The sequence below is a fragment of the Myotis davidii genome, unplaced genomic scaffold, assembly GCF_000327345.1.
Source record: "Myotis davidii unplaced genomic scaffold, ASM32734v1 scaffold41, whole genome shotgun sequence".
Taxonomy (NCBI): domain Eukaryota; kingdom Metazoa; phylum Chordata; class Mammalia; order Chiroptera; family Vespertilionidae; genus Myotis; species Myotis davidii.
This window is the reverse complement of record NW_006292344.1, coordinates 2,096,150-2,106,509: the sequence shown is the minus strand read 5'-3', so window position 1 is coordinate 2,106,509 and position 10,360 is coordinate 2,096,150. Positions and strand designations below refer to the sequence as shown.

Below are 10,360 nucleotides of genomic sequence, written 5' to 3'. Positions count from 1 at the left end.
AAAAAAAAAGCCTTGATCTTCACCCTCCAATTTGGGTCTAAATCCTGTAATAAATATTCTGATATCTTGCATGTGGTAGGCTACCTCTCAGATGACCTCCAATAATGTCTACTTTCTGACAGTCATGCCCTTTGGTGATAGCCTCCCTTAGTGTGAGGCACATCTAGTGAACAGAGGTGGCAGAGGTGATGAGCTGTCACTTCCACTATTAGGTTAACTGAAGACTGTGGCTTCTACCTTTCTCAACTTTTCTTGCTATTTCTTGATTTCTCCTTTGCTCCCTCTTAGAGAAGCCAGTAGCCATGTTGTCAGTAGCCTTAGGGAAGGGATATGTTTGGCCAAACTCCAGTGAGGACCTGAGCTTGCCCACAACTACACCAGTGAGCTTAAAAGTGATCCTCCCTTGGTTGAGCTTTGAGATGCCACAGCCTCAGTGACACCTTCATTGAAATTTTGGAGAGATCCCGAACCAAAGGATGCAGTTAAGTCATACCCATCTATATTCCTGACTCTGAAACAGAAACAATAAATGTTATTTTACAGTACTATGCTTTGAGGTAACTTGTTACATGGCAATAGATAATTCACACACCTCCTATATCTCTTCTTCAAAATACCATCATTGTAATTTTATACATATTAGTATGATTATTTGATTGCTGTCTTTGCCCCGCTGACTGTGAGCTCAATGATAAAAAAAATACTCTCTTTAGCACAATTGTATCACAATACTCAGCACAGCAACTTGTGATTCAAGTGCTTAATAAATGTTGGTCATATGAGTAGTTTCTCCCAACCATCATCTTTTCCCATAGCCTATCAGACACACTACACAATAAAACAAAGTTCACCTTCCACTTGGAGGCTCCCTATCCATCCCTCCCTCTCCCATACTAGAAAACCCAATCCAGTCATCACATGCCAGAAATTCTACTTCAGCCAAGTCTTCTCACACCCACCATGCCCTCCTTTACTCACCCATTGGCCCCATTCAGGTCGTTATGATTTCCCCACTCTACTATTAGAGAATCTCTTCCATGGTCAGCTCTTTCCCATAGTTTCTGTTTTCTCCAACACATTTCCAATAGTGTTACTACCCTTATCTTCCTGAAGCAAAATGCTAATTATTTTAGGCAACACCCCCAAAACTTTCAACATCTCATGCCCTAGTATAACTAAAACCCAAAATCCTCATATTATTATTCTTCAAAACCATTCAGAAACATCCACCATACTTACCCAGCAACTAGGACCCAGCCCCTTGAAGGCCTGGAATGATCATACTGCCTGGGCATTTGCCTACTTATATATGGACCTCACTGCTCCTTCCGATCTCTGTCCAAATTCTGCTCATCCTATAAAAACCTGCTCCTATCACCCCTCCTCCATTATATCTTCCAACACCTCCCAGTAGAAATTCTTTCTCCTTCTCGTGTGCCCATGACACTGTTGGCTTTCCACCGAAGCACTAACCAAATCCTGGTCAAAGCATGAGTGTGTGTGTGTGTGTGTGTGTGTGTGTGTGTGTGATCCCTTGAGCTTGTGAACATCTCAGGGATAGAATCCATGTCTCCTGACCTTGTCATGTACAAGACCAGCCACCTGGCCAAGCTCAGAAAAGACTTGTGAATTAATCAGATCACTACTTGGAAAGAACATACCTGTAGGGAGCCACTTTTCATTTTCAGAATGGTGCTGGGAGGGTGGATTATTAAATCAGTGGCTTTTCTTTTTTAAGCAAAGACCACAAACCACTTTTGAAGCCAAGAAAAAGATGTGATTGGAGGCAAATAAATCAGTACCTTTAATCCTCCACTGAGTTTGGAAAAACAACAAAATGCCTGCTTCCACCAGATCATTTCTTTTTAATTAAAAGTTAGCCAGATTCTTTTAAAGGGCTTAATTTTCTGGTCAAGTCAACAAAAAGGAACCAATGCCATCCACCTCCTCCCCTGTCTTCCCATCCCCATTCCTGGAGTTAGGCAACCCTTGGGGGCGGCATACATTTCAGCTGTTTGCTCTGCGCTCATAATTAGATTGTCTAGACAGGAGATGTTGCTGGAGTGATAGAAAATATTTTACAAGGTGTTCTGCAGAAGCCCTCTTATAACAGTGATTAGAACACACTGACAGATGCGAAGCCAGCAGAATCAGCCTGGGCCACGAGCCGATTTCACCCAGAGCAAAGCAGAGGCCCTTTGAAGCTCTTGTCTGAGGATCAGAGGCCAAATTAGAACTCTTGGGGGCACAGAGCAGCTTCCTGGCCTTTGGATCCCAGGGAGCTAGGCTGAGACTATGGAGTAATGTCTGGAATGCCCTCCTTCCCACCTTCAGATGTCAACAGGGGACGGCTCCTAGCTGCTGTTTTCTCCAGCATCTCTACAGAGAGGCTGGTGGTGACCACCACAAGCAGTTTCTGAGGCCTCACTTTTGCAGCATTGCCTGTCCATTAAATTTGCAGAATGCAAACTTTAAACAGCAAATTTTAAAATGGAAAGATAAGTGTGTGACGCCTACTCTCACAGGAAGACATTTCTCAGCCTGACCTTCGCTCTCAGCTTTTGTTAGCAAATCAGTGTGCAAATAGCAATATTTTCCAGCAGAAAACCTCTTTAGAGACATTTTTTTTTCCATAGGAGTAATTGATTAGGTAAATCATTTAGCTCTCTAAGATGAATGACTTTTGGAAAATTGCTATACCAATAGAGGAGTACCACAAAAGTAGAGTTTGAAGTCCAATAAAACCCTTAGAAATTTTTAAAATAAGGAAGCTGAGAGATTCAGCAAGGAGAGGAGAATTATATTAAGAAAGTGGATGAGGATCTAGGTCCCTGGTGCTTACACCAGTAAACCAGTGTCTTTCTAACAAACCTATTATAAAACCTTGCCTCCTCTAAATACTTACTACATACCAGACACTTTTCTAAGCATTTTCTATGTATTATCTCCTTTAATCCTCAACACAGACTGAGACAGATACCGTTACCTTCTACAGTTTATAGAGGGGACTGAAGCCAGGACTGTGGTCTGATTGTTCTAGGTCACTAGAAGCAAATCTAGGACTGGCTCCCAGGAGACCTTCAGACCTGCTCTCTAAACATAAGACTACCTCCTCATCATAGAGTTCAGACGGGAACAGAGCTAAAGAGAGGGGGGGCCTATTTACTCTGAAAAACTACAATGCATTTGAGGATTTGGGAATCAGGTGCATGACAAAAGGAGGATTTGAAATCAGATGACCTCCTGTTTCAGACCCACCACCATCTATTTACATGATTACTAACAAAGCACCTGATGACTCACAGCTTTCTCATCATTATCTAGTGTGGGCATATTAAAAAATAGGGGGCAAGGGTGATTTGACAGGTAATAGGAATTTTTAGAACTCTAAGTGAAAACTTACTTTATTTTCTCAATTTGCAATTTATAAAACACTTTCACATCCATCATTTATATCTACAATGAACTGTATGATAGACCTGGCAGAGATGTTCTATTACTGACATTTTATAGATTGAAGATTGAGAGCTCAAGTAAAGTGACTTGTCCAAATTTAAACAGCAAGAAATTGATGTGGTTAAAATTAGTTATAGCTCTACCCTTATGCTTAATTCTCATAGAAGCCTCATCTTCTTCTCTCTGTCCACAGTTTGGATTATGAAATTAATTTTTAATTAAAATCTGGGAATGAGTTTAATTATAATAGAAATAAGATTTAGGGTTTACATCTCAGATAAGGAAAGATAACAAAAGATAGGTACCAGCAACTAGTTACACTGGTGGATAAAACAGACCTTTTACCATTTCCCGGTTTTGTCTCTAGGGAATGTTCTAATTCTAGGAGAATCTGCCTTTATCTCACAAATACATAATCCACAGCCTTTAGTTGTCTCTTGCCATTGTCTCTCTCTCTTTACACTGAGCCAAAGGCAAACAGTGAATAAAACAAAACAACTCTGTTTTGTAAGCACCAGTACGTGGGATAAGCTGGCACATGTTCTACTAAGTTCCAATAGTCCTCTTCATGGCTTCTAAAGAGAAGCACAAGCCACATTAACAGAAGTTATCTTCACCCAGAGAGACAGAGAAGTGGAAAGAAGAGGAAAGAGGGTGACAAAACAGGCGGGATCATAGAGCAAAGGAAGGAAGGGAAATGAAGAGAGAGGAAGGAAAGATAAGGGAAAGGGAGAAACAGAGATAACATATTATTTATTCAAAAGAAAGAATACTGAACAAAGAATTGGAAAAACTGATTTTAAAACCCAGTTTTAATACTAATTAGCTGATGGTTCTGAATCCCTGAACTCCTTTTGGTCTCACTTGTCTCATCTCTAACATGTAGTCAATCAGCCCTACTAATTCTTGCATGTTGAAGATCAATGGTACAGGGAAGGTAAAAACCTCTTGGCAAACACTGCCAATATTACCACCCACAGCCAGCGGGTGCTAATGTTAAATCATTGCATTTTCTCATAACAAGGGGATTTGCTCAGACTGTGTCCGGGCTTTCCTCTGAAGTCAATTTATGATTATTTAGCAGCTGATTTTTCCCTTGCCTCTTCCTCCTTTTTCTGACCTTTGACCTTATAATAGTGACTTAATATGCAACCAGGAAGGGCCAACTGACTTGGAAATAAAGATAACAATCAAATTAATCTACTTAGTTTCTTGTTAACAAAAGCTTTTATCTGGGAGAAAATCAGAACTTGTTAACACCTGATATCTTTGAGGCATATTACAAAGTGCTTTCAAGCTATCTCATTAGAGCCTTACAATAAGACTGTTAATGAAGCAGAATGACAACTACTATGAATGACTCTTTGATAGATGAGGAAGCGAAGTTAACTGTTGTAAAATTGTGACTGAAATCCAGGACTCTAATCCTAGTGCAAAACGCTACTATGAAAGTTTGCTAAAAAACTGAGCAGAACATTAAAAAACACCCCTCCACTACACTATGTTCCTACCTCCAGGGGCTCAGAGACAGCCTTTAACATTTAACAGTATGCCAGCTGCTGGCACAGGCTTTCTCATTCTAACCCCAGAATGCAGATCTGGATAAAGCTGCACAAGTTAATTAGGAGGGCTGGAATTACATCAACTCTCTGTTGTAATAATTGGGTGCCTCATGGGAAATAAAATAAAATATACCATAAAAATGAAATTTGTCTGGCAAACTAATGCAGAAAGGGAAGTGAAGGATTTGAGAATGTGGGAATAGTGTGAAGAGTCACATTTATTACTTTTTAGCGTGGAAGCTTAATATACACTATTTAAGAAAAACATCAGAGGAAGTATATTATTTAAATAAGTAAACATTGAAGTAACTATAATGATAATTATAAACAACTTTAAAAAATGAATGATGTAGGAGTTTTCATCTTTTTTTCAAGAAGATGAAAGAAGTGGGTTGTCATCAGTGTAAATGGGTTTATATCAGGGAGTCAGTAGATAACATTCAAAACAGATAGGAATAAGAATGCTGTTAGGACTTCCAGTCAAGATGGCTGCATAGTTTAGACACAAAACTTGCATCTTCCCACAACCATATCAAAATTACAACTAAACTACAGAACAATCATCATTCAGAAATGCCTGAAATCTGGCTGAATGGAAGTCCTACAACTAGGGATTTAAAGAAGAAGTCATATGGAGACTGGTAGGAGGGGAAAGACAGGAACAGACTGGTCCCACGCTGATGTGTGGTGGATAAAAATCAAGAGGGATACCTCTGGCTGCAGAGGTTCCTCCTGAGGAGCAAGGGGTCCCAGCCCCACACTTGGCCCCCAAGCCTAGGGTTTCAGTGCTGGAAAGAGAAGTTCCAATAGCTTCCAGCTGTAAAAACCAGTAGAAATTGAGACTGAGTAAGATGAAGGGTTACTAGAGTCCCAGGCAGTTCCTCTTAGAGGACACATGCTGATTCTCTGCCAAACAGATTGGTTGAGAAGCTCTCCTACCATGCTCCCACAGCTCTTTCCACCTCATATTTAACTATTTACTTGTCAGTTTTTCAAAATTATGTAAAAATTTACTCAAAAATTTATCCCTGACTGACATAGATTAGGAGTTCAATGATTGATTGATGAATTCAACTGAGAGTTTCACTGTTCTCCCCTGGATACTTCCAACTTACAGAGCTGAATTGAACTTATAATTGTTTTTCCTAAATGTCCCACCCCCACTGCACCACTTTCCCAAGTTTTAAGACATCATACTCACTTGTCCAGCGACATCCCAGGAAAGGCAAACTTGCCTAAGCAGATGCGATAGACAGCACTCAGGGGAATTCGCTGCAACTGCACACAGCTGAGCATGATGAAGTCATACTTGCAGATCAAGAGAGTCTTATCTGTGATCACCAAAATCCTCTCCTTCTCATTGTTCCAGTGATCTATCCTGTAAGAGTCATCACAGAGAGTATATAGTTGATTGCATAAACTTTCCAAGTTAAATATACTGGCATTAACTGAAACATCTTTAGAAACACAGAAGATAGTAAAGTTTGATCATTCAGTAAAAAGGAATACTATCTCCTCTCTCCCTCAGTCTGGCTCCATGACCAAGGTCAGAAGAAGGGTGAAAGAGCTCAGGGAAATTTTTTATGGCCACCTGGCTTAGAGATGGTTACCAATGATGGGACCCATTAGGGGGATAATAAGTTTGTATCATGTTGGCAGTCAACTGATTCATGCTCCTCCTTATCTTTCCAGCTCTGTAGGAAACCTTCATGAAAGCATATCTTCCTTCAAGGACACCAAACATATCTCCTTGTTCTAACACAATCTGCACTACAAATATTACTCACTAGGCACTAGTTTATGCTAATCTCCAAACATCATATTGCTGACTGGAGATAAAATGGGAACTTGAACATAGGTCCACTGATACCCATCACTATTTTAAGGTCATCCATCCTATCATATCTTATAGTAGAAACAGAGTAAAATGAGTGAAGTGGGATACTTATGAGCCAAGGACAAACTAGACACTAGATAACTATTTATTGAGTTGGTTTGCTTCAGACTTAAAAGCCTTTCAGGGCATGCATGGAAAATTCTGAGTGTTAAAAATCTGTCAAAAAGAGAACAAGAAGTAATCAAAGCAATGACATCCGGTTAAAAGAAAATGAACACGGTCAAAAATTTCTCTCACCCACAGCCCCTTTGCTGTATGTTTACTATAGCCTTTAGTACATAGCACTTCATGACTTTTATTGGAATTGTTTTAGCACATGTTTTGTCTTCCTTAAGATACTAAAAAAAAGTGATTTGTAATTGATTTACATCTAAATCCCCAGTACACAGAATCAATCTAATAAAAGATAGTATGAGCACCCCACTCCCATCCCCAGTAACCACAGTGCTATTCTTAAAATAAAGAAGGAAAAAAAAATTACTCCTTGTTCACCTTATTAAATAACCTCTTTTCGATCCTAGGATCAAATCCAAGTTATCTAATTGGACTATTGGACTGAAGATCCCTGAATGGTCTGGCCCCTGCCCAGCATCATCTCACAGCAGGATGAGAAAACTCTTTGTCCAAGTCATGGTTCACATGCCTCATCCAAAGATGATTTCACAAACTCCTATATAAACTTGGCCCCCTATTACACTCTCTTGAAGCATCCTGATCTTTTTTTTTCTTTATGGTACTTACTACCATTTATAAGATGGAATTCTATGTAAAATTCTTACTAACAGGTACCACATGGACACTGACAAATCAGAATGGACACCATAGTACAGACAGTAGAGCAATGGCCGTGAGAAGGTCTGAGTATCACGTGTGTGTGTGTGTGTGTGTGTGTGTGTGTGTACTTTTCATGAGGGCAAATGGAGACATGACTAGTATTAATCTCATTAGTTTGGGGAGATAATTAAGGAACCTGATTCTCAATTTGTGTCCTAAAAGTTAACTGTTATTATCACTGGCAGGGAACTAAGTCACTAAATAATTTTGGGTAACTGAAATAAATGCCATTCCTCGGTATATTTTAAGGAAAGATGACCAGGAAAAATTGAGGAGTTAAGTCAATGGGGGGAGTAATAGGAGGGGATATGAAGGAGAGAAAAAAGGATAAGGATAAAGAAAAAGAAAAAGAAAAAGAAGAAGCAAAGAGCCAAGATGGTGGCCAATGGGATGGCAGGCTGCAAGATAGTGTGAGTGAGAGAGAGAAAGGAGAGAGCTTGGATGTGAAAGGAGTGTCTGTATTTGCGAGTGAAAGAGAGCTATTTTCCACAGAACTGTTGGGGACTGGGGGGCCAGACTCCCCTGGCTGGGCAGCCTCTACTACTGCTGAAATCATTCCCAGAGAGGTTAGCTATGCCTCAGAGACCACGCCATCTTGAAGGGGAGAGTGGCTGTGATTGGAAGCCCAGCCTTACCTTCAACTGAGGAGACTGTGTATACTTTCCAGGATCCTACAACCATAATGCCAAGGGATCAGCTGCCTAAGCTGTGAACCCATGAACACCGAGACTCCAGTCTCCCAGGCCATGGGCACCTAAAAAGTTTGGGGAGACAAAGTGGTGCTGAATATGTGGACAGGCCCTGCGCCTTCTCACAGAGCAGATAGAAGGAACAGCTGAATCAAATAACACCCACCCGGAATTGGCAAATTAAACACAGCTGGTGAGGCAATCCTTGGACAAAGGTCAGAAGGAACAGCTGAATCAAATAACACCCACCCGGAATTGGCAAATTAAACACAGCTGGTGAGGCAATCCTTGGACGGAAAGGTCAGAGATCTCCTGGAGAGAGGTGAGATCTGGGATCCAGGCTGGAGGGAGAAACTCGTGCAGTGGGGACTAGAGACTCAGAGGGAGACAGCATCCCACCGAATCTGCAGCCCTTGGAGTTAGTGTAGCCCTTGAATGTGGAAGGGGGTCCACAGGGCTGCTGGCAGAAGGGGACTCTAGATACAAGTCCACAGCCATGGGAGACTGTGACCAGAAAGGCATCCTGAAGTTCTATACCAGCCATGCAGTGCCAGGGGAAAAAGACATGAGTCAGTGCAGCACTTTTGTTTTTTGTAACCTCCTTCCTTTTGCTTGCTAAGTCTAGTACATAGAATCTTACAATTAAAAACACTCACTGAGACTGCAGGGGAAAGTTGTTTTTGTGGAAACTGGGGATCAGAGTAAGGAGAGATGAGCAGGAAACTAGTTCTGGGTTAGTCCGTCCCTCCAGCCCAAAATTAAGTGTGGCAGGGAAAGAAGAGTCTAAACACTGCATAAAGGGGCCATTTAGTCCCAGAAAATAATACAGAAATACCATCACCCAGGGGTTGTGTCAGAAATTGACTCTTGTGTAAATACAACTGAAAGCAGACAGAGAAACAAAGTGAGCAAAGAGATCCCACCTGCTTGAAAACAGGGTTGTGGCTTATGACACAGAGGAGCAGTGGATCACAGGGAATTTCAACACTGTGCTGACTACCTGACAAGAAACAGATATGCCAGGCAAAACAGTAGAGGAAGTGAACGACCTTCACTACCTCACTTTTTAATTTTTTTATCTTTTACTTAAGAAACTAATATTTTTTCTCACTTAGCTTTTTTATTATGACATTTTTGTTTTTAATTATTATTATTACTACTATTATTTTACCTTTTTTAAAGTTTTATTTTATTTTTGGATTAGTGTTCTACATTCTATTTTCATTTTTATTTTAGCATTATTTTACTCTATATCAATTTTTCTTTTATGCCAACACTCTCTTTCTCACTTTTCCCTTTTTTCATCCTGTTTCTTTTACCCTGTTTCTGCTTTCATTTTTATCTATCCTTTCTTTAAACTCCCTGTTAAAAATTGATCTTACTCATATATCTAATTTCCTCTCCCCTGCTCCAAGTCCAGGCACAATTCTCTCTTCTCTTTCTTCAATAGCCATTTTTTTCCCTTTTCTTTCTATCTTGTTATTGTTCTTTTTTTGATTGTTAGTTTTGTTTTTATTTTTCAATTTTCTTCTTTTTTTTTTTTTTGCTTCTGTTTTTCCACTCCTCAGTTGTTCTCTTCTTCTACTAATAGCTTAATTAATTCCAATCACCAACTCAGGCCTATCTACTCTCTATTCTCCTTTTCCAATAGTAAACAAATAGATATACAGTAGGGCCTTGACTTACGAGTGTCCCAACTAACGAGTTTTTCGAGATATGAGCCGTCTCTCGGCTGATTTTTGCTTTGAGTTGCGAGCTAAAATTTGGGTTACGAGCCAGCTTCAGATACCCCACCGCTAGTTGGCCCAGCGAACTTCACAGTGAACGCCACAACATCAGCCCAGCATCACGTGTCTCACTCGTTCGCTGTTGAATTGACAAACGAGTAATTTGAGTTACGAGCTCCGTCACGGAACAACTTA

The 10,360-nt window shown here is 40.3% G+C and overlaps 1 protein-coding gene across 1 annotated transcript in view; it reads right to left on the bottom strand.

Moving 5' to 3' along the window:
- TPRG1 (tumor protein p63 regulated 1) overlaps positions 1–10,360 on the bottom strand; it is a 133,996-nt gene that overhangs the window by 55,524 nt on the left and 68,112 nt on the right. Inside the window, exon 4 of the mRNA XM_006765863.2 lies at positions 6,220–6,396. Coding sequence (XP_006765926.1) covers positions 6,220–6,396 — 177 coding nt within the window. The remainder of the gene's footprint in view (positions 1–6,219; positions 6,397–10,360) is intronic.